The sequence below is a fragment of the Mytilus californianus genome, unplaced genomic scaffold (genome assembly GCF_021869535.1).
Source record: "Mytilus californianus isolate M0D057914Y unplaced genomic scaffold, xbMytCali1.0.p SCAF_13, whole genome shotgun sequence".
Taxonomy (NCBI): Eukaryota; Metazoa; Mollusca; class Bivalvia; order Mytilida; family Mytilidae; genus Mytilus; species Mytilus californianus.
In genome coordinates, this window is record NW_026262615.1 from 10,086,090 (window position 1) to 10,109,516 (window position 23,427).

Genomic DNA, 23,427 nt, shown 5'->3' on the forward strand with positions numbered 1-23,427 from the left:
TTATTTTTTGTGTGTGTAAATTAGAGTTTTGTTTTTATTGCTTGTCAGAATAAAATTTCAATAGTCTGGGGCATCGAACTACTGGAAACTGGTTGCCAATGCCAACATACATTTGCTTCCAACACAGTGATCTGGAAAGATTTTTTCAGTATGGGCCCAGGGCCCCCCCAAAAAAAATTTCATGGGCCAATTTGAGATTTAATGGGCCATGTTGTCAAATGAATGGGCCATTGATTTATAACAAAAAAAAAAACAAAAAATTGTATGTTTCAGGAAAGAGGTACTAACCTTATGATTCTAATTTGTATTGGCCCTCTGCTTTAGTAGTTTCAGTGAAAAAATGATAATTTAGGTCTTAGTTCATGCTGATATATGTGACAAAGACTGACATTGTATGTGTTTATCATATGTTACATCACTTAGAAATCAACACTTTGTGAGTGACTTATGAAAAAACTATAGAACTCAACTGAACAACATATGACCAGACTAACACTACTTCAATGAACAGAATTATGATTAAGGAAATGAGATCATTATGTAACAGACATCTGATCTGGACTGATCCTGTACTTTTAAATAATCATTTAAAAATCTGTGATTAATTAAATTTTATTATTTTGAGAAAACATGATGAAACTTAAACATATCAATTATCAAACAATACAGTACAATACACCATGTGCAACATGTACCATGATCCATCATAGACATGATAGAAGTAACAAAATAAAAGATAAAAATCATAACTCTTTCTCTGTTTTAAATTATTTTATACTGGGCAAAAACAATAAAGTTAAACTGAGTGACTAGAACATTTAACAATGTCAATGGCAGCCTAAAATTAGCTGATCTAGACATTAAGTTTAACTAGAATATTTTGATCTTGATTTCAAGAGTCTATTCTTCTTCTTTTGCCACCTTTCAAGAGAAGATTTAAAGTTGTGTTGTGCCAAACCCTTGCCATGAATTTTGATTCTTATAAGTTTGTCACACTGTTCATGGTTAAGACGGTTCCTTTTTGGGGTCAATATTTGGTTTTGAATAGAAAATGTCCTCTCACAGTCAGCAGTGTGTAGAGGAATGATAAGGGATATTTGTGCCAGCTTAATGATATTGGGTAGATCTTCTTTGTGATGTTCAGTCAGAAGTTGCCACAGATGCTTCATTCTGTCTACTGGATATTTAAGTGATTTTACGATTATCTTTGCTTCCCTCCATTCTTTCAATACAATATCTCTATCAAATATGGGGACAGAGACTTTTCCTTTGTGTACCTGAAATGAAAAAGAATAAAGTGTAAACAATTTTGAACTGTAAATGGCAAAAAAATCAATGTCATTTATGCAATTCTGTAGAATAAATTTTTTAATTTTGTTTAACTTTAGCTTTATATAGTCACACTAACTTAAAATCATTTTATTAATTTTGATGATCGCATTGACACAGATTAGATTTAAAAAAAACATGTTATATAATGTCAAACATTCAACTGAACTGAACTGTCATAGGATATGGTAAAAGTTAGTTCTGGAAAAATCAAACAATCAATCAAAATTCAAATTAAAACCTTCTCTTCCCCAAAATGGTCTAGGAGTTCACCAACTTCTGTTACTCCGAACTTGTCAGGATCATCTTCCATATTGATACTTCTCATTGCCAGAACAAAGAAATTATTCATAAGACTTTGCTGCGGAAACCTGAAATGGATAAATACTTTTTGATTGATAATGATTAGAATCTATGAGGCTTACCCATTGTTAAGTGATTCAGTTTGTAATATTTATAGTGAAAAAAGAGAGACTGAAGGTTATATACCAAAGATCTATTCAATTTCATTAGTTGAAAGAAAAACTGAGAATGCATGGCTAAAATCGAAAATGACCAAAGGAAAGATAACAGTGTACAAAACACAACACAGAAAACTAAAGACTGAATGATAACTACTTTGATGTGAATGTAACAATAACATATGATTAAGAGATAATTTCATAAAATATTAATTTTTACCACTTACTTTACAGCTTAGCTACTTATGTTATTTGTAGTTTGTTAATAAATTTATACTCTATACTAGCAATTAAAATTTAATTTCACATTTGGTGTGAACTATGAAGCCCAGTGCTGTAGCACAGCTGCAATAACTAGTAATTACCGTTTAGTTATATTGTCCAAGAGTTTGTTCACAAACGAACTCTTTAATGCATTGAAATTTGTGTTGGATTTAAAAAGAATGTGTCCTTTGAATTCTTGATGGCCATCAGTCAACTGTACATCAGTATCAAACTTCTCCAAATGAGTTGGAAAAATCTGGGTATTTTCCTTGTACTTCAAAAGATCATTCTTGCATCTGTCAAGACACACCTAGAATCAGCAGAAGACATTTTAAGCATAAGTTTGTTTGTTAAAGGTATGCAACAATGGGACATAACTCTTAAGAAAGAGTACTACAATTAAGTAAAGAAATAAGGAGATGTGGTATGATTGCCAATAAGATTGTCACAACAGAGACCAAATGACCGTAGATGTAGTAGTTAGTAACTCATATCCATTATTTTATTCATTTTTCTGTATTATTTAGTCATAGTGTGAAGTTCTTACTTTTTTTTTTCTTGTACCGACCCATAATTTTGTCAAGACTCTTTTGTCTTTTCCTTATGATTTGGTGACTTTTCTTTAATGATATCATATCAAAATAAAATTTATTCAGATGGTCCATGATGGCCATCATCCGGAAATAATATTTGGTAAAAACAATAATTACTTTGTGGTACGTACCTTTGCAACAGCAACATCAAGGTCTTGCTTTTGTAAGGTTAAGCATAACTTCGACACTATTGGTAGTACATCCATCAGCATATAAGTGATATATATAAAACTAGTTGTTGCCATTTTTTTTAATAAGCCCTTTGCCTTTGGGTCCTTTGATGCTTGCCTTTTATGGAAGTATGAAATGAGAGCATCAAGACTACGATAAACCGCCTGCACAGCCTCAAAACAGGATAACCATCTGACAGCATGTATCTCTTTGCATTTTAATATTGGTAAATTTAGTACAGACTGAACTTCATGTAATTCGCCTTCTCTTGTCGGGGATGCTTTGAAATAATAAAATACAGAAGTCAGCCATTCCTGATAATGTTTCATCAATGGAACACCTTCTGCTGCTTGGCTTGTACAAAGGGCTAACCTATGAGCCATACAGTGAATATGTACCATGTGTGGGTTTAATTCCATCAATCGCCCTTTAACACCTTTATCAGACCCTGACATGACAGTTGCTCCATCAGAGCCAAACCCTATTAGTTTGTCATTTGTAATCTTGTGTTTTGCCATTTCCTCTATAATAACTGATGTCAAACCTTCGCCAGTTCCATCAGCGTACGATTTATCCCGTAGGAATACAGTTTCAGGAATTGATGTTTCTGGGTTAATAATCCTTGCATTAATGGTAATTTTTTTACGGTTAGAAATGTCAGTGCTTTCATCTGCTAGAATAGTAACATAAGGCGATTTGGAAATTTTTTCATCAATTTCAGATTCAATTTCTGAATCAATGACATCAAGAATTTCTGTAGCCGAATAATAACTTTCATAATTAGTTCTTTCATTGACTTTTAAGTTTTCAAGTTTGGTGACCCCTATTTTTTTCAAAAAATTAATCATTGATTCATATTTATTAAGAGGCAAATCTTCTGAAGCTAACCAATAAACTGCCATCATTGCAAGAATAACAGCTTCATCCTCAGCACTGTTAAGTTTGTTACATGATTTAGTAAATTCTTGCTGATGTACTGGAACAGATATTGCCTGTTTGTGGTCAGGTGTCTCTTGATGTCTAGACATTGTACTTGTTTTGAATGTTGTACAGCCTAATGCAAGGGAATTTTTCTTGCCAGCCTTTTGACAAGATTTGCAATACATTTTCGTGCCATCATACAAAAGCCACGGCCATAACTTTTCCCAAACCGGGCGATATTTGCGGGGATCTTTATTTACAATACCTTCACCGGGACCGTCGCGTTTGTCATGTTCAAGTTCCTTTGGGTCTTCATCGACCGCCATATTTTCATCCGGAATGTCCGTATTTGTGTTGGACGTTTGGGGCATTTCCTCGACATTTTCTGAATTATTGTTTTTATCCCGACCAACAAAAGAAAGTAATGTTTTTTGTCCGGGCAAAACCACAATTCGCTGTTTCTTTGGAGGCATGTTTTACAAAATTTAAAAAACGAACCAAAGACCAAAAAACTGACAAGGACAGTTAAGCGCCTTTTTATAGAGACAATTACAAGATTTAATAAAAAAAGCCCTTGGGTCAATTGAAATTATAGCAAGTTTAATTTAAATATTATAATTTGTGAAAATTTCTAGTCTATACAAGCCAACATTCACAGACTTAAAGATGTTTGCTTTGAAATATTTAGAACATTGTTAATTACGTTTCATTTTTGGTAATCAGATATACCACATGTTGCTATCGTGAACATGAAGCAAAACGCCCGAGACGACCCGAAAATGTTATGGTGGTCCGGTCAATGGAGCGAAACACTACACCGTTTTGGACACAAATATGGCGACACGGAACACAATCGGAAATTTAATTTACGATGTCTAAACGTTTAGATACGAAGCGAAAATATTGTGCGCCACTCTGGCGCTGACATATGTGACTCTATGCACCATTTTTTGTAAAGATGCGCAATTGGCGCATGGCGCTTGACCTTCCCGATCACTGCCAACATATCATTTTAAATTTGGAAATGTTGCTAGGAACTAAGAACCAGGATCCAGTTATAACTTGACCAAATTTACTATGTTCCAGAGATATGCAATTATCATGTTGATTAAATGACGAACAGTTACCAGGGTTATAGGGGCAATTTGTGACATTGAATTTGACAGGGGTTCGATAAATGGTGACATAGTTTGATAAGGGTTTGAGGGGCAAGTGGTGACAACAGTTTGACAAGTATTGGCGGGGTAAATGTGACAAAAATTTGACATGGATTTGAGGGGTTAATGGTGACAACAGTTTGACGAGGGTTGCAAGGGGTAAGTGGTAAGAAACAGTCTGAATTCAGTATCAATGATGATTAAAACTAACACCATCTTTCGGCTGAGTCCTGATGGATTATTTTATATCTGATGGTACTGTGAGGCAAACAAGTTAAGCAGGGTTTGAGATGTTAGTTAGATGTGTATTTTGACCAGGATTCAAAGGGTTAGATGTGACATATAGTCTTGAAAAAGCTTCAAAGGGTTAAATGGGACATATAGTTTAAACAAGGGTTCAATGTGTAGGATGTGACATATAGTTTTAACAAAGAATTGTGGGGTCAGTGGTGACTTTGAGTTTGACAATGTTTTAATGGGTCAGTGGTGGCGTTTAGTTTTGACAAGGGTTCAAGGGGTAAGATGACATAAAGTTAGACAAAAGGTTCAAGGAATTAAGTGTTGACAAAAAGTTTGAAACCAGTATCAATGATGATTAAAATATTAACACCATCTTTCGGCTGAGTCCTGATGGATTAATTTATATCTGATGGTACTGTGTGACATAACATTGGTTTAAGTGGTGACATAACATTGGACAAGGGTTTGAGGTTTAAGTGGTGACATAAAATTGGACAAGGGTTTGAGGTTTAAGTGGTGACATAACATTAGACAAGAGTTTGAGCTTTAAGTGGTGACATAACATTGGACAAGTGTTTGAGGTTAAAATGGTGACATAACATTGGACAAGGGTTTGAGGTTTAAGTGGTGACATAACATTGGACAAGGGTTTGAGGTATAAGTGGTGACATAACATTGGACAAGTGTTTGAGGTTTAAGTGGTGACATAACATTGGACAAGGGTTTGAGGTTTAAGTGGTGACATAAAATTGGACAAGGGTTTGAGGTTTAAGTGGTGAGGGTTTGAGGTATAAGTGGTGACATAAATTTTGGACAAGGGTTTGAGTTTTAAAAGACGACATAACATTGGACAAGGGTTACAGGTATAAGTGGTGACATAACATTGGACAAGGGTTTGAGGTTTAAGTGGTGACATAACATTGGACAAGAGTTTGAGGTATAAGTGATGACATAACACTGGACAAGGGTTTGAGGTTTAAGTGGTGACATAACATTGGACAAGGGTTTGAGGTTTAAGTGGTGACATAACATTGGACAAGGGTTTGAGGTTTAAGTGGTGACATAACATTGGACAAGGGTTTGAGGTTTAAGTGGTGACAAAAATATTGGACAAGGGTTTGAGTTTTAAAAGAAGACATAACATTGGACAAGGGTTACAGGTATAAGTGGTGACATAACATTGGACAAGGGTTTGAGGTTTAAGTGGTGACATAACATTGGACAAGAGTTTGAGGTATAAGTGATGACATAACACTGGACAAGGGTTTGAGGTTTAAGTGGTGATATAAAATTAGACAAGGGTTTGAGGTTTAAGTGGTGACATAACATTGGACAAGGGTTTGAGGTTTAAGTGGTGACATAACATTGGACAAGGGTTTGAGGTTTAAGTGGTGACATAACATTGGACAAGGGTTTGAGGTTTAAGTGGTGACATAACATTGGACAAGAGTTTGAGTTATAAGTGGTGACATAACATTGGACAAGGGTTTGAGGTTTAAGTGGTGACATAACATTGGACAAGAGTTTGAGGTATAAGTGGTGACATAACATTGGACAAGGGTTTGAGGTATAAGTGGTGACATAACATTGGACAAGGATTTGAGGTTTAAGTGGTGATATAACATTGGAGAAGGGTTTGAGGTTTAAGTGGTGACATAACATTGGACAAGGGTTTGAGGTTTAAGTGGTGACATATCATTGGACAAGTGTTTGGGGTTTAAATGATGACAGATTGACAAAGGTTGCAAAAGTTGAACACAACACTTCTGATTAGAAAGGGTAATAGGGGTAAGATGTGAAATAAAGTTTTACAAGGGTTCAAGGGATTAGTGTTGACATACAGTTTGACAATGATTCCAGGAATTAGGTGCCGACCCAAAAATATACAGTGACAAACACTATCCACATTTATTTTTTGTGTGTGTAAATTAGAGTTTTGTTTTTATTGCTTGTCAGAATAAAATTGTAATAGTCTGGGGCATCGAACTACTGGAAACTGGTTGCCAATGCCAACATACATTTGCTTCCAACATATCATTTTAAATTTGGAAACGTTGCTAGGAACTAAGAACCAGGATCCAGTTATAACTTGACCAAATTTACTATGTTCCAGAGATATGTAATTATCATGTTGATTAAATGACGAACAGTTACCAGGGTTATAGGGGCAATTTGTGACATTGAATTTGACAGGGGTTCGATAAATGGTGACATAGTTTGATAAGGGTTTGAGGGGCAAGTGGTGACAACAGTTTGACAAGTATTGGCGGGGTAAATGTGACAAAAATTTGACATGGGTTTGAGGGGTTAATGGTGACGACAGTTTGGCGAGGGTTGCAAGGGGTAAGTGGTAAGAAACAGTCTGAATTCAGTATCAATGATGATTAAAACTAACACCATCTTTCGGCTGAGTCCTGATGGATTATTTTATATCTGATGGTACTGTACAAACATTGTCCTGGCTTGTTTCAACACCAATCACTGAAATAAATCGGGACATTTGGTTTGTCTGTAGGTGAATTAATCCATTTCAATTTAACATTATATAAATAAAGAGATATACAATTATGATTGGAGTCAAGTGCACTTGCCAGTGCCACATGCAGTATACAAACTCACAACCTCAGTGTTGAGTGTATAATTATATGCCCCTTTATAAATCGAAAGATTGCAAAAATTTTAGTTTCCATTCTGTAACTTAAGTTTGCCCCAACCAAACATTATGAAACCTATAAACAATATTCATTACCACAAAATTAAGATCAAATACAAATTTTTTGTTTCCGTTTTCTGAATTTAGTTTTCCTCAACTAAATGTTATGAAACTTATACACCATGCTTATTACTACATAATACAGATTGAGTACGAAATTTGGTGAGAAAACTTTTACCATTTTTGAGTAATGTCCCTTTATAAACATAAAAATTGCTGAATTTTTCGTTTCCGTTCTCTAACTTTAGTTTGTCTCAACCAAATGTTATAAAACTTTTACACAACCGTTCTAGAGTTATACGTGTTTACAAATAGAAAAATTGCTGAATTGGGTAGCGTCACTTTTACCGTTTTTCAGTTATGTCCCTTTATAACTATATGATATGCAAGCTGGGGCATCATCTGTGTCCACATGTGGACACTATCCACATGTATTTCAATTGATACTAATATAATTACCACATTCATGTTGCTTTATTTTTGCTGCTTTCAAATTTTCACCTCAAAAATTGACTTTCAAAGATACCCTCTTAACTCAATCAATGCACACTGTGTTTTGTATGTGCAAATGCTTCTATCCCCTATTTTTACCTAGAAATGGGTCTGATGTCCTATATATATGAACAGCATGATTTAAAGCTAAATGCTAATTGTCATACATGTATTTTGAAATTTTTATCTTTTCCCCATTTCAGACAGAACAAGAAGAAGGTGTTCTTAACAAATTAGACAAAGCTTCCAAGAAACTTGTGAAGAAATACCAGGAAAGACAAAAGATTGCTAAAGTAGAGCAAGGTCTGGATGAACAATTCAGTGCTAGTCGTGTTATGGGTAGGTATTATAGCCTGAGTGGAGTCAGGTCTTGTGAACATTTCAGTGTTGTAAAGATGGAAAATAAATTTTTCAAATGGTAGCCCAGCCAATATTTTTGGTGGCCCAGTATAGTATCAAGCAATAGTGTGGAGAAAATTTGTAGGCTAGCTTCATTTTAGGGCTATGGACTCCTGGGAATGATGCACAATAGATATAAGAAGATGTGGTATGAGTGCCAATGAGACAACTCTCCATCCAAGTCAAATTTATAAAAGTAAACCATTATAGGTCAAAGTAAATGCTTATTTCCACAAAATACAGATCAAGTTCAAATTTGGGTGGTGTCACGTTTACCGTTTTTGAGTTATGTCCCTTTAAAACGTTATATGCAAGCGGGGTTTCATCTGTGTCCCATATACACATTCTCCATTTATTTTTTGGAATGTGACCGTGCTTTACATCAGTACTAAGTGATGATAAATTCTAAACCTAGAAAGTGGTGCTTACGTCGTTTTGACAATAGCATAACTACTTTCTGTGACTTGGTTGTCATAGTTACACTGATAGTACTGATAAATTTTCATTTAGTGAAAAAAATAGTAGGTTATGCACATGAGATCAAAGTTAATATGACAGCGTTAGACAAAAAGAAATGGAAAGGTAAAAGTGTGAAATATTCAAGAACCAAATTGGTCTATGGTAAATTTGCTTGAGGGAATTGTAACTGTAGTTGCTTTCATTTCATTGATCAAATTTACAAACTTTACGCCAGTCAAAATTTTGAATTAACTAAGTGTTATTTTAGATGAATTTTTGCTAAGGATAAACATACATTTGTTACTAGTATTCACATAAAACAAGCAGAAAAAAAATGTACATGTACTTCTCTCCCATGATAACAACCCTATATGTTTGTTTATGACACTACAGTAAATGTACTGAACTATAAGAGAAATTCTCTTTACCAGTATTTGTCAGTTTTCCTGCCGAAGGTTGGTGGTTGAATCCTTTCTCTCCAGGCACTCCGGCTTCCCTTGAAATAAGTCTAGTTTGCAGAGAATCAGTTCGAAGTACCCGATTTTTAGTAGAAAAACCTTAGGAATGTCTATTTTTGATTTATGGCTTTAAATGATGATGACCACTTTGACCCCAGGGAGATGTGCTGTAGTCGTTCTGACACCAGCGTAACTTCTCCCAATGTGAAGGTGTTGTCATAGTTACTCTGATAATGCCAAATATTTTCTGTGCTCTGGTGATTACAATTGATAATAAAATGTTTGAGGTTTATGTTAAAATAAAAGTACTGTGTTTCATTTCTTCTTTCTTCACATAAAAAGGATTATTCACCAGAGACCTAAAGGCCCTATTATCAACCACTGACTGAATCGGGGGGGGGGGGGGGGGGGGGTTTAGTGCTTCTTTGTCTCCTTTTATATTTTCATGTGTCCAGACAATTTATCTTCAACTCTTCGAAAACTTATTTTGCCGAAAGTTGAATAATTGATGTACGCTCTCGAGTAAGTTACTGGAAGTGATAAAAAATTGTCTTTATGAAATAACATGCAACCAACTTTAAAGTCAATGCTTTAACCTCTTTTCTAAAGAAAATTAATTTTTTATTTCTTTGAATTTCTTTATTCAATGAAAAATTGCTGTTTCATCGACTTGGTAAAAATTGAAAATTGCAGATGACGAAAGCGACTGAAAGCGAGTATTGTGAACAACAGGGCGACTAGATATCGCTTTTGACAGACGGGAAAGAGACTTTATCGCCCCAGTCGCCTACTAGTGTGAGCCCTGCTCTTCCTTTTCAACCAATGGCTGGATTTTAATGAAACTTTGAGAAAATCTAATGGCTTATTTCTGGACCTACTCTTAATTTTCTTGCCCAACCTGACACATTTTATGACTTGGGTAAAGAACTGTTAGGATCCAGACTTTTTAGCTCACCTGGCCCAAAGGGCCAAGTGAGCTTTTCTCATCACTTGGCGTCCGTCGTCAGTAAACTTTTACAAAAATCTTCTCCTCTGAAACTACTGGGCCAAATTTGACCAAACTTGTCCACAATCATCAATAGGGTATCTAGTTTAAAAAATGTGTCCAGTGACCCGGCCAACTAACCAAGATGGCCGCCATGGCTAAAAATAGAACATAGGGGTAAAATGTAGATTTTGGCTTATATCTCTGAAACCAAATCATTTAGAGCAAATCTGACATGGGGTAAAATTGTTTATCAGGTCAAATTCTATCTGCCCTGAAATTTTCAGATGAATCTGAAAACCCATTGTTGGGTTGCTGCCCCTGAATTGGTAATTTTAAGGAAATTTTGCCGTTTTTGGTTATTGTCTTGAATATTATTATAGAAAGAGATAAACTGTAAACAGCAATAATGTTCAGCAAAGTAAGATCTACAAATAAGTCACTATGACCAAAATGGTCAGTTGACCCCTTAAGGAGTTATTGCCCTTTATAGTCACTTTTTAACCATTTTTCGTAAATTTTTATACGACCGCAAAAATTTTTGGTCGTATATTGGTATGACGTTGGCGTCGTCCGGCGTCGTCTGAAGACACATTGGTTTTCGCACTCTAACTTTAGTTTCAGTGAATAGATCTCTATGAAATTTTACCATAAGGTTCAATACCACGAAAGGAAGGTTGGGATTGATTTTGGGGGTTATGGTATCAACAGTTAAGGAATTAGGGGCCAAAAATAAGCATTTTTGTAACTTCCAGACAATAACTTGTGTGTAAGTGTATGGATCTCTCTGACATTGTACCACAAGGTTCCATATCACAAAGGGAAGGCTGTAATTGATTTTGGGGGTAATTGCCTCAAAATTTTAGGAATTAGGGGCCAAAAAAGGGGCAAAAAACAAGCATTTTTCTAGTTTCATGACAATAACTTGTGTGTAAGTGTTTGGATATTTCTGAAATTGTACTACAAGGTTCCATATCACAAAGGAAAAGCTGGAATTGAGTTTTGGGGTAATTGCCCGAAAAGTTTAGGAATTGGGGGCCAAAAAGGGGCCAAAAATAAGCATTTTTCTAGTTTTCCAGACAATAACTTGTGTTCAAGTGTATGGATCTCTCTGAAATTGTACTGCAAGGTACCATACCACAAAGGGAAGGCTGGGATTTAGATTGGGGGTGATGAATCATAAGGGGGTTCAAAAAATTTGGGGGGGGATTTTTTTTTTTCTTTTTTTCCTTTTTTTTTTCTTTTAAAATTTTCCATGTTAAGTTGGTTATTTCTGATTTATATTTAAAAGCAAATAATAATGATAAGGTAGGAGATACACACCAAACAGGATGTGTAAATTATTATATAATAAGTATTGTGCAATAGCAAGAAATTTTCAATTGCACAGTATTGCACAATAGCAAGAAATCTTCAATTACACAGTATTGCGCAATAGCAAGAAATCTTCAATTGCACAGTATTGCGCAATAGCAAGAAATATCCAATAGCACAATATTGCGCAATAGCAAGAAATTGTCAATTGTACAGTATTGCGCAATAGCAAGAAATATTCAATTGCACAGTATTGTGCAAAAGAAGATACTTTGTATAAATTGCTTATTTCTTGATCAATTTCAATGGGGTTTTATACTTGAATTCTTGGGGTTCTTTAATATGCTGAATCTAACCGTGTATTAAGTTTTTGGATTTTGGGCCTCGTTTTTAAATTGGTCCACATTGAGGTCCAAAGGGTCCAAAATTTAACTTTGTTTGATTTCATCAAAAATTGAATTATTGGGGTTCTTTGATATGCCGAATCTAAACGTGTATTTAGATTCTTAATTTTTGGTTCCGTTTTCAAATTGGTCTACATTAAAGGTCCAAAGGGTCCAAAATTTAACTTAGTTTGATTTTAACAAAAATTGAATTTTTAGGGTTCTTTGATATGCTGAATCTAAACATGTATTTAGATTTTTGATTATGGGCCCAGTTTTCAAGTTGGTCCAAATCGGGGTCCAAAATTAAACTTTGTTTGATTTCAACAAAAATTGAATATATGGGGTTCTTTGATATGCTGAATCTAACCATGTATTTAGATTTTTGATTTTTGGGCCCCGTTATCAACTTTGTCCACATTGAGGTCAAAAGGGTCCAAAATTAAACTTTGTTTGATTTCATCAAAAATTGAATTCTTGGGGTTCTTTGATATGCTGAATCTAACCATGTATTTAGATTTTAGATATTGGACCATAATAGGTGAATGTCCAATTTAAAATTTTTAAGTTCTTAGACCACATTCATTCTGTGTCAGAAACCTATGCTGTGTCAAATATTTAATCACAATCCAAATTCAGAGCTGTATCAAGCTTGAATGTTGTGTCCATACTTGCCCCAACTGTTCAGGGTTCGACCTCTGCGGTCGTATCAAGCTGCGCCCTGCGGAGCATTTTATTGTTATCTTTTACAAAAATCTTCTCCTCTGAAACTACCAAGACAAATTTAACCAAACTTGTCCAAAATCATCATTAGGGTATCTAGTTTAAAAAATGTGTCCGATGACCCGCCCGCGAACCAAGATGGCCGACATGGCTAAAAAATAGTTCATAGGGTAAAATGCAGTTTTTGGCTCATATCTCTGAAACCAAAGCATTTAGAGCAAATCTGACAATAAAATTGTTCATTAGGTCAAGATCTATCTGCCCTGAAATTTTCAGACCAATCAGGCAACACATTGTTGGGTTGATGCCCCTGAATTGGTAATTTTAGGAAAATTTTGCAGCTTTTGGTTATTATCTTGAATATTATTATAGATAGAGATAAACTGTAAACAGCAATAATGTACAGCAAAGTAAGATCTACAAATAAGTCAACATGTCCAAAATTGTCAATTGACCCCTTAAGGAGTTATTGCCATTTATAGTCAATTTTTTATAATTTTCATAAATTTTTGTAAATTTTTACAAAATATTTTCCACTGTAACTACTGGGCCAAGATCATTATAGATAGAGATAATTGTAAGCAGCAAGAATGTTCAGTAAAGTAAGATCTACAAACACATCACCATCACCAAAACACAATTTTGTCATGAATCCATCTGTGTCCTTTGTTTAATATGCACATACTGACCAAGGTGAGCGACACAGGCTCTTTAGAGCCTCTAGTTTGGTTAAGCACCAATTTAAGCCTAGATTAGAAGCTTTCCCTTGATAGTCCATTAAAAGCATCTTTTCATCAAAATCTTGACTGACGTGCCAACCCTTTTATGGCTCACATGGCCAAAAGAGCCATGAGCTTTTTTTCGTTACTTGATGTCTGCAGGGCTCAGGCTACTTGGCGACTGGGGTGAAGGTTGCTTTCCAACCACCTTAAGCCATGTCTACACAGGTGTTCTTTGATTCATTACAGTCTCTTTTGTCATAAAAATTCATAACAAAAAAAGAAAATTTATGTAGAGTGAAATGATCAGCAAAACAAGAACTTGAAATAAATCATTAATAACACTGATTGATTGATTGATGATTCATTTTTTGTCTCGCCTTGATGGAGTCAAAAAGCAAGACATAGGTATGCTGTTTCTAGCGACGGCGGTTTCAACAATGTATTAGTTTGTGATTAGGTCTAGTTCATGGTGAGCCACTAGTGGTAGGTCAATTATATTTGGTATGCAGTTGTATTAGCATTGGCACATCTCATTACCATAGATTATTTGGTCCTTACCCCTCAGTCATGGTCTATTGACTTTGAAACTTTTTGCTTAGTTTACATGTATTAGTTTGTGATTAGGTCAGTTTAAGGGGAACCGTTTATAGTGGTAGGTCAATGATAATTGCAGTTGTATAAGCATTAGCACATCTCATTTCCATAGAGAATATTTGGTCCTTACCCCTCAGTCATGGTCTACTGACTTTAAAACTTTTGCTTAGTTTACATGTATTAGTTTGTGATTAGGTCAGTTTAAGATGAACCACTAATGTTAAGTCAATGATATTCAGTATGCAAATGTATTGGCATTTGCAAGTTTCATTTCCATGGAGATTATATAACCCCACCCCCTAATTATGGTTCATTGACTTTGAAACTTTTACATAGTTTACAAGTTAATGTTTGTGTTTAGGTTTGTTTAAAGGGAACGACTTATGAAAAGTCAATGGTATTTGGTTTGCAGTTGTATTAGCATTGGCACATCTCACTACAAAAGGTAAAAAATAAACAGTTAAGAGTTTTTAGTGTAAAAATTATATTCTAGTCATTTTTGGGGCCCTTCATAGCTTGCTGTTCGGTGTAAGCCAAGGCTCCGTGTTGAAGACCGTCCTTTGACCTATAAAGGTTTACTTTTACAAATTGTGACTTGGATGGAGAGTTGTTTCATTGTCACTCATACCACATCTTCTTATATCTATATATGATGTTGGCGCAAGGTTGGGTGGTATTTACCCCCCCGGTATTTACCAGTGGTATTTACCGCCCTGGACAATACTCCCCAAGTGGTCAATACTGGCAAATACTGGTCAATTGAAATTTTCATGCTTTTTTTGACTGACTTATCTATCAATTCTAGTAAAAAAATGTTTGATGAGGGAAAACTTTATTCCTTTGGCATGATTCAGTTTATAAAAATGAATGATATTGGTATGTTATTAATTATTAAAACATTAAAAATGACTACTTTAGTTCTTAGGGGTGATGATATTGCATACTGTTGGTATACATATAAAATTGCTATATCAGTTATTTTAACATGTATAAATCAAGATATTTTTTTCTTGAAAAGGTTTGAATTTTACAGGTAAATAGAATTACAAGCGACTAGCAATATAGATTATCAGAGCATTACATTCTATATGGCTAACAGGTGTCAAAAGTTTAATTACTATAACAACTGTCCCCTAATAAATGTTGACATAACAGGAAAATAGTCATAAAAGTGATTTCTGAAGATTGTTTTAAACAATGAATTAATTTCTGACTTTTCAACAGCATGACAAAAACCTTCTAAATGCAGGAAATGTTTTTTTTTAAGAAATATATAACATATATATATATAAAACAATTTTTTAAAATTTTTTAATTGCATCTTTCAAAATAACTGTTAAGAAAACCAGATGTTATATAGTCTCTTTTAAGTGAACCGACTTCATGGTGTTAATGACTATATCTGTTGTATGATTAAATTAATATTTGATAAATGTTCATTAAACCATGTTCATGAACTAATTAGTTGTGACTTTTTGTCCTAGTGCAATGTAGTAAATAAGTGACTCTCTGCATTGTGACTATATCTATCCATTTACCAAGTAATTGACCTGAGGTAGGGACAAGTTTTATAGTAAAGTCCTATCAAAATTTCAACTGACCAGTATTTGCCAGTATTTCCCGGTATTTACCGGTATTTACCGCCGGCATGGTCAATACTAGTATTGACTGCTTTTTTGCCAACCTTGTGTTGGCGTGTAGCTATTGTTGAATATGCACATTGATACATGTGAGCGACAAAAGGTCACAAGAGCCTCTATTTTAATGCCAGGAGACAAGAAAACAAGTTTTAAAAATGTCACAATGATGTCAATTATAATCCCAGCTCGCTTCGAGTCAATAGACGATGATGATTATTATTTCTGAGTGCCACATTAATAACAGTTAAGTTCAAATTATTCAGCTGATTTTGGCCCCACTCAGGGTTCGACATTAAATTTTATACCAACTTGTCCAGTTGGGCAAGTGCCCTATTACTTTTACTTGTCCGAAAGTGAAATTGACATGCCCAAACTTTTACATGCTATTTTTGTGGTTGTAATGTAGTACATGCAGATAAAATATAGTTATCATGTATATGGGGTGTAAATTGATTATGGAGTATGAAAATATACTATGAGGCATATATGAGCCGAGGAGGGAGGGAAAAGATCGATGAATATACGGGAATTGGATCATTTACATAGAGATACTTATTTCATAATAATTTATCTAAGAAATGCCATTTCAAAAAACCCTTCTTGATAAACTGACTACTACTGACAAATTTGTTAAAGTTTAATTTCATTTTCTCTTTCAAGCTTTTACGTTTTTCCATCTTAGGGAAATACACATCCGATGTCAAATTATAAAGTTAGAACAACGAAAATAGACCTCCGCTTTCCATTGGTCAGTGGGAATAACACGTGCGTTGGAAACGCCCGAGTGGTGTCCCGATTGATAAGGATAATGACTAAGCAATGCCGCGGTTGCCTGATTGGCCAATATTTTTAAACGTGATCTATTTTTGGTAAAATGGGGAATTCAGTGCGAACAATTGACGAAATATATGCATTGAAGGGGGGTAAAGACCACTTTACTCGACCGTGCGGTGTTATCACTGAGTAATCTATGGACAAAACAACAGACACTATTGATTTTGTGAAATTTTAATTATATAACACTTTTTTTTTCACTTGCCCAATTGGACAACCAAGATGATGTTTTTACTTGTCCGAATAAGGCATTAGCTTGCCCCGGGCAATCGGACAACCGTAAGTGTCGGACCCTGCCACTAAATTTTAAGGGGTGGAATGTGGTGTTTAAACCTGATATAATTGAAACAAAGAAAAAGATGATTTTGAATTAAATACCCGTTGTAAATTTCAAATGTAGTAATAGACCATTTGTGATTGATTGATTGATTGTTGGTGTTTTAATGCCACTTTTAAGAGCCACATTTTGGCTATTTGGTGGCGGCCAGTTTTTATTGGTGGAGGAAGCCGGAGAAAACCACAGACCTTGATAGGAAAACTGACAATCCTAGTCAATTAAGATTGGAGTCGAGTGCACCCACACGAGCGGGGTTCGAACTCACAACCTCAGTATTGACTGGCTAGTGATTACAGTAGTAACTACTTAGACCACTTGGCCACCGAGGCACCGACCATTTGTGCATTTAAAGTCTATTTCAGGTAATTCTCTCACTTGATAAGATATTCTCGAGGTTGCATTCCATATCATAATTTCCTTGATGGAAAAAGGGTGGGGGGTGATTGTGTTGTTAAGTCTTCTGTTTTCTATGTTGTGTTTGTGTTTTGATGTTATTCATTTTTATACGCCCGTTTATGGGACGTATTATTTGCCATGGCATTGTCAGTTTGTTTTGGACAACAAGTTTGAATGTCCCTTTGACATCTTTTATCTTTCACCTCTTGTAAGGTTTTACAAAACATCATTTTCATGGAGAAAGCACACAAATATTTAAGAATTAGTTGCTCTAGTTACACATGAAATTATGACACTATTGAAGGTGAGGCACACAAAAAAACGTGTGTTTACTGTGCCATGATATTTCCTTAATTTTTTTTACACTGAAAATTTGGCAAAGTATATATGCTCTAGTATTATTGTTGATAGGGATGTTCTTTTATGTTTGACTGCTAGCATAATGCTGAAAATTGTCCACAAGTATTGTGTAAAACCTAGTAAAAACTTATAAACTTATGACTGATAAAAACAACTTCTACAAATGGCCACATTACCAGAAATACAAGTAAATGCAATGTATACCGGATCATATTGCAGAACTGGATAAGGCTATTCCTGGGTTTTCTGAGGGAAAAAAAAAGTTTTGCCGACCCTTTTTATCCCCAGTAAGTTGCTGTAAACACAAACTTTTTTTTTTTGGAGCCTGATTGAAAAGGAAATCACTTGTACAAGATCAGTACATGCACAGCAAAAAAAGGCAAAAAACTTGTATTGCTGTTCTTCATCTCAAAGTCACAGTGCCTTTATATAAACTCCCTTGTTGAGAAAATTATTTTTTGAAGTAAAAAAATTGAACGAAAAATCCAATTAAAGTTATTTTTTAGATTGTCTTTAATAATCATTCTACGTAATTGAATCTATTTTGTTCTTCAGTAAATGTCACAATGATGTCAATTATAATCCCAGCTCGCTTCGAGTCAATAGACGATGATGATTATTATTTCTGAGTGACACAAAACAAATTTGGCTTTCATATTGAAAATGTAGATAGTGTGCAATGATCAGATTAAAATTGTGAATAGCAGTTTTTAGAAATAAGCTCTTTTGCTGGTGAATCAAAACTATACTATTATTTTTTACCCACATTGAAGAAATAGTCCCTTAATGGCTCATAAACTTCCTGTTGGCCAAGTGAACCTTTTCTCATCACTTATCTTCCCTCGTCCTTCGTCGTCGTATGATTACTTTTACAAAAATGTTCTGAAACTTTTGGGCCAAATGTATATAAACCTTTCCACAATCATCATTGGGGTATTAATAAAAAAATTCGTAAGGGTTCCGCGGAACCCAGTGTCTCGCCTACTTTTTCTGTTAATCGCAGGCTCAACAAAAATGAGGAAGTAAATCAATAAAAATATTCCTCTTGATACTATCTTTTGATTGTAAGAAGCTTCTGTCCAAGTTTGGTAAAAATCCAGGATAACTTATGAATCTAATAAATGTTTAAAAACTTTAACTGCAGACTGAATGTAACGTTAACTGGAAGAAAACAAAAATTTCCTTCTAGATACTAGCATTTGATCATAAACAAGCTTCTGTCCAAGTTTGGTACAAATCCAAAATAGTATAAGAAAGTTATTAAAAATTTTAAAAACTTTAACCACAGAGTGAATGTGTTGTTTCCTGGCAGAAAATCTAAGTCCATTTAAAAGTAAAATACGGAAAAAATGGATTTATTTTTTTACAAAATTTCCTTCTAGATACTAGCTTTTGATCATAAACAAGCTTCTGTTCAAGTTTGGTACAAATCCAAAATAGTATAAGAAAGTTATTAAAATTTTAAAAACTTTAACCACAGAGTGAATGTGTTGTTTCCTGGCAGAAAATCTAAGTCCATTTAAAAGTAAAATACGGAATAAATGGATTTTTTAGGCAGTTAAGCTGCCTTATGCGAGCACCCTAGATTTGTGTTGTACCCAATAAACGCTGAAATACGTGCCATTGTTATTATCTAGCAGGCTATTATGTTATTTATAACTAATTAGACATTTTTCTAATACTTTTATTTCTGGAATACAAACAATATGACCATAAAAACCTTAAATGATCGTCGAACTACCCAAAACTTTTGAAGTTGCACATAGGAAGTAGTGCTCAATAGAAATCCGTACGTAGTTTATTATCCCCTGTGCTTTTGGCTACGATGTCAAAGAACAATTGTATGAAATATTTCATCGCCGAAAATCGGTAATTACAAGTCGTTTATATTTCCCAAATGGCAAAATGCGCAGGAATATTGTTCATGTACAACAAATCTCTATGATAGAGGAAATAAAGTTATATAAGTGGGCGGAAATTTTTAACTTATCTTGCCAAATAAGGTTGTTGTTATTTTATGAATGAAACGATGTCATGAAACAAATGCGGAAATCGACGTTAATGGGATGTTTTAAGTAATGTGGACAACTCGTCCCCGAGACAAGTCGGACCGAATCCACTCAAACCGTATAAGAAGACAACTTTGACCGTTTGTCAGATTTACTTAGGGTTTCATAAATATTAGACTAACATGTCTAGCGGAGCCATTAATATTTTGTTTGTGCATTGGGGTCTATTAAGGGGTATTTGGAGGGGCCTGAAGAAGGGAGGGGTTTACTATAGAACCCTATGGGATTTTATTTTTTTTAATTTTCAAATGACTATTTCTCGAAAACAGTAAGTGATAGACACATGCAGTCTTCAGTAATGAGAACAGGACAATACAAAAAATCAACCAAAATATAGGATGAGTCCTTGGGGGTCATCCTAACCCCCTTCAATTTGAAAATGTACTTTTATCTTGTAAACCGTCGAGATCCCCACCCCTAAACAATATATATACTTTATGGGACAATAAAAGAACTCAAATGAAAATAATTTGGGGGAGTCCCCGATGTCGTTCCACCCCTCCTGTTTGAGAACTTGGAAATGGTCGAGATCCCCACCCCTAAACCATATATATTCATGTATGGGACAATAAAACAAATCAAATGAAATATAGGGAAGTCCCTGGGGTCACCCCACCCCCTCCTTTTTATACGACCGCAAAAATTAAAAAATTTTTGGTCGTATATTGGTATGACGTTGGCGTCGTCCGAAGACACATTGGTTTTCGCACTCTAACTTTAGTTTAAGTGAATGGATCTCCATGAAATTTTACCATAAGGTTCAATACCACGAAAGGAAGGTTGGGATTGATTTTGGGGGTTATGGTACCAACAGTTAAGGAGTTAGGGGCCAAAAATAAGCATTTTTGTAACTTCCAGACAATAACTTGTGTGTAAGTGTATGGATCTCTCTGACATTGTACCACAAGGTTCCATATCACAAAGGAAAGGCTGTAATTGATTTTGGGGGTAATTGCCTCAAAATTTTAGGAATTAGGGGGCAAAAAAGGGGCAAAAAACAAGCATTTTTCTAGTTTCATGACAATAACTTGTGTGTAAGTGTTTGGATATATCTGAAATTGTACTACAAGGTTCCATATCACAATGGGAAAGCTGGAATTGAGTTTGGGGGTAATTGCCCGAAACGTTTAGGAATTGGGGGCCAAAAAGGGGCCAAAAATAAGCATTTTTCTAGTTTCCAGACAATTACTTGTGTTCAAGTGTATGGATCTCTCTGAAATTGTACTGCAAGGTACCATACCACAAAGGGAAGGCTGGGATTGAGTTTGGGGGTGATGAATCATAAGGGGGTTCAAAAAATTTGGGGGGGGGGATTTTTTTTTACTTTTTTTTTCTTTTTTTCCTTTTTTTTTTCTTTTAAAATTTTCCATATTAAGTTGGTTATTTCTGATTAATATTTAAAAGCAAATAATAATGATATGGTAGGAGATACACACCAAACAGGATGTGTAAATTATTATATAATAAGTATTGTGCAATAGCAAGAAATTTTCAATTGCACAGTATTGCAAAATAGCAAGAAATCTTCAATTGCACAGTATTGCGCAATAGCAAGAAATCTTCAATTGCACAGTATTGCGCAATAGTAAGAAATATCCAATAGCACAATATTGCGCAATAGCAAGAAATTGTCAATTGTACAGTATTGCGCAATAGCAAGAAATATTCAATTGCACAGTATTGTGCAAAAGAAGATACTTCGTATAAATTGCTTATTTCTTGATCAATTTCAATGGGGTTTTATTCTTGAATTCTTGGGGTTCTTTAATATGCTGAATCTAACCGTGTATTAAGTTTTTGGATTTTGGGCCCCGTTTTTAAATTGGTCCACATTGAGGTCCAAAGGGTCCAAAATTTAACTTTGTTTGATTTCATCAAAAATTGAATTATTGGGGTTCTTTGATATGCTGAATCTAACCGTGTATTTAGATTCTTAATTTTTGGTTCCGTTTTCAAATTGGTCTACATTACGGTCCAAAGGGTCCAAAATTAAACTTAGTTTGATTTTAACAAAAATTGAATTTTTAGGGTTCTTTGATATGCTGAATCTAAACATGTATTTAGATTTTTGATTATGGGCCCAGTTTTCAAGTTGGTCCAAATCGGGGTCCAAAATTAAACTTTGTTTGATTTCAACAAAAATTGAATATATGGGGTTCTTTGATATGCTGAATCTAACCATGTATTTAGATTTTTGATTTTTGGGCCCCGTTATCAACTTTGTCCACATTGAGGTCAAAAGGGTCCAAAATTAAACTTTGTTTGATTTCATCAAAAATTGAATTCTTGGGGTTCTTTGATATGCTGAATCTAACCATGTTTTTAGATTTTGGATATTGGACCATAATAGGTGAATGTCCAATTTAAAATTTTTAAGTTCTTAGACCACATTCATTCTGTGTCAGAAACCTATGCTGTGTCAAATATTTAATCACAACCCAAATTCAGAGCTGTATCAAGCTTGAATGTTGTGTCCATACTTGCTCCAACTGTTCAGGGTTCGACCTCTGCGGTCGTATGAAGCTGCGCCCTGCGGAGCATTTTATTGAGAACTTGTAAACGGTCGAGATCCCCACCCCTAAACCATATATATTCATGTATGGGACAATAATACAAATCAAATGAAATATAGGGGGAGTCACTGGGACACCCCACCCTCTCCTGTTTGAGAACTTGTAAACGGTCGCGATACCCACACCTAAACCATAGTTATTCCTGTTCATCATTTCAAAAAGATTTGAATGACATACAGGGTCAATCTCCTAGGTGTCACATATGCATATCACTTTACTAGACCAAACCAATATGAACTGGACTTTGCCCAATGTCAGGAGACCATGGGAATGACGAATTATGGGGGCTTTGTTTGGGAGACTTCGTAATGGCATCCTGTTAAAATTATTTCTTGTTTATATAAAATTTTATTGATGCAAAAAAATGAGTCTAGGTTAATTGAATTTACTTTAATTATTTATTAAATTATTTCTGGGCCTATAATAATTTTCATTTATGGCTCATTTTAAAGAAAACATATAAATCTTTCAAGCAGTGTAAAGCTGGAGAATTTTGGACCAACTGTTTTATAATCACCTGTCATTTTATTCCAAACTTGGTATGGAGTAACATAATGCACTTGGGGGTGAAGATGAGGGTCATTTATATTGATATATGAGTTGCTTTTGAAAACCTTGATGAAATATTAGTTAATTTGCCTTAATAATCAATTCATTTAATGAACATAAATTTACAATATAAGAATGTTTAATGTTTGTTCTTTCAAATCTTAAAACAAAATTGAAGCAACACTGCCACAGTTTTGCCTTGGTTTTTGGTTAACTGCCTACAGCGCTTACAGTGCTTTGATTTTTTTACAAAATTTACTTCTGGATACTATATTATGATCATAAACAAGC

At 34.6% G+C, this 23,427-nt stretch overlaps 2 protein-coding genes, 2 long non-coding RNA genes and 3 other non-coding genes across 16 annotated transcripts in view; 5 read left to right on the forward strand and 2 right to left on the reverse strand.

Annotated features, from left to right (window-relative positions):
- LOC127723150 (40S ribosomal protein S8-like) overlaps window positions 1-23,427 on the forward strand; it is a 38,232-nt gene that overhangs the window by 13,968 nt on the left and 837 nt on the right. The window contains exon 5 of the mRNA XM_052229651.1: window positions 8,545-8,680. Within this exon, the coding sequence (XP_052085611.1) occupies window positions 8,545-8,680 (136 nt within the window). The remainder of the gene's footprint in view (window positions 1-8,544; window positions 8,681-23,427) is intronic.
- LOC127723158 (uncharacterized) overlaps window positions 1-23,427 on the reverse strand; it is a 30,371-nt gene that overhangs the window by 2,617 nt on the left and 4,327 nt on the right. The window lies entirely within an intron of this gene.
- LOC127723144 (zinc finger protein 862-like) lies at window positions 708-4,272 on the reverse strand. The gene is made up of 3 exons (XM_052229644.1): window positions 2,156-4,272; window positions 1,571-1,700; window positions 708-1,277 (listed from the first exon to the last, which is right to left on the reverse strand). The coding sequence occupies exon 1, from the start codon at window positions 4,210-4,212 to the stop codon at window positions 2,761-2,763; it is 1,452 nt and encodes a 483-aa protein (XP_052085604.1). The 5' UTR covers window positions 4,213-4,272; the 3' UTR covers window positions 708-1,277; window positions 1,571-1,700; window positions 2,156-2,760.
- LOC127723154 (uncharacterized) lies at window positions 4,760-7,437 on the forward strand. Of its 10 annotated transcripts, none has more exons than XR_007991916.1 (4): window positions 4,760-6,221; window positions 6,297-6,407; window positions 6,445-6,703; window positions 6,778-7,437. It is a non-coding gene; the product is annotated as an uncharacterized LOC127723154 (long non-coding RNA). The 10 variants fall into 10 exon arrangements; XR_007991912.1 differs by lacking the exon at window positions 6,778-7,437 and having other exon boundaries at window positions 4,760-6,036; window positions 6,111-6,221; window positions 6,445-6,771; XR_007991909.1 differs by lacking the exon at window positions 6,778-7,437 and having other exon boundaries at window positions 4,760-5,791; window positions 5,829-6,221; window positions 6,445-6,771.
- Window positions 5,082-5,157, forward strand: LOC127723963 (small nucleolar RNA SNORD51). Its single transcript, XR_007992283.1, has one exon. It is a non-coding gene; the product is annotated as a small nucleolar RNA SNORD51 (small nucleolar RNA).
- LOC127723962 (small nucleolar RNA SNORD51) lies at window positions 5,477-5,554 on the forward strand. The gene has a single exon (XR_007992282.1). It is a non-coding gene; the product is annotated as a small nucleolar RNA SNORD51 (small nucleolar RNA).
- Window positions 7,506-7,581, forward strand: LOC127723964 (small nucleolar RNA SNORD51). Its single transcript, XR_007992284.1, has one exon. It is a non-coding gene; the product is annotated as a small nucleolar RNA SNORD51 (small nucleolar RNA).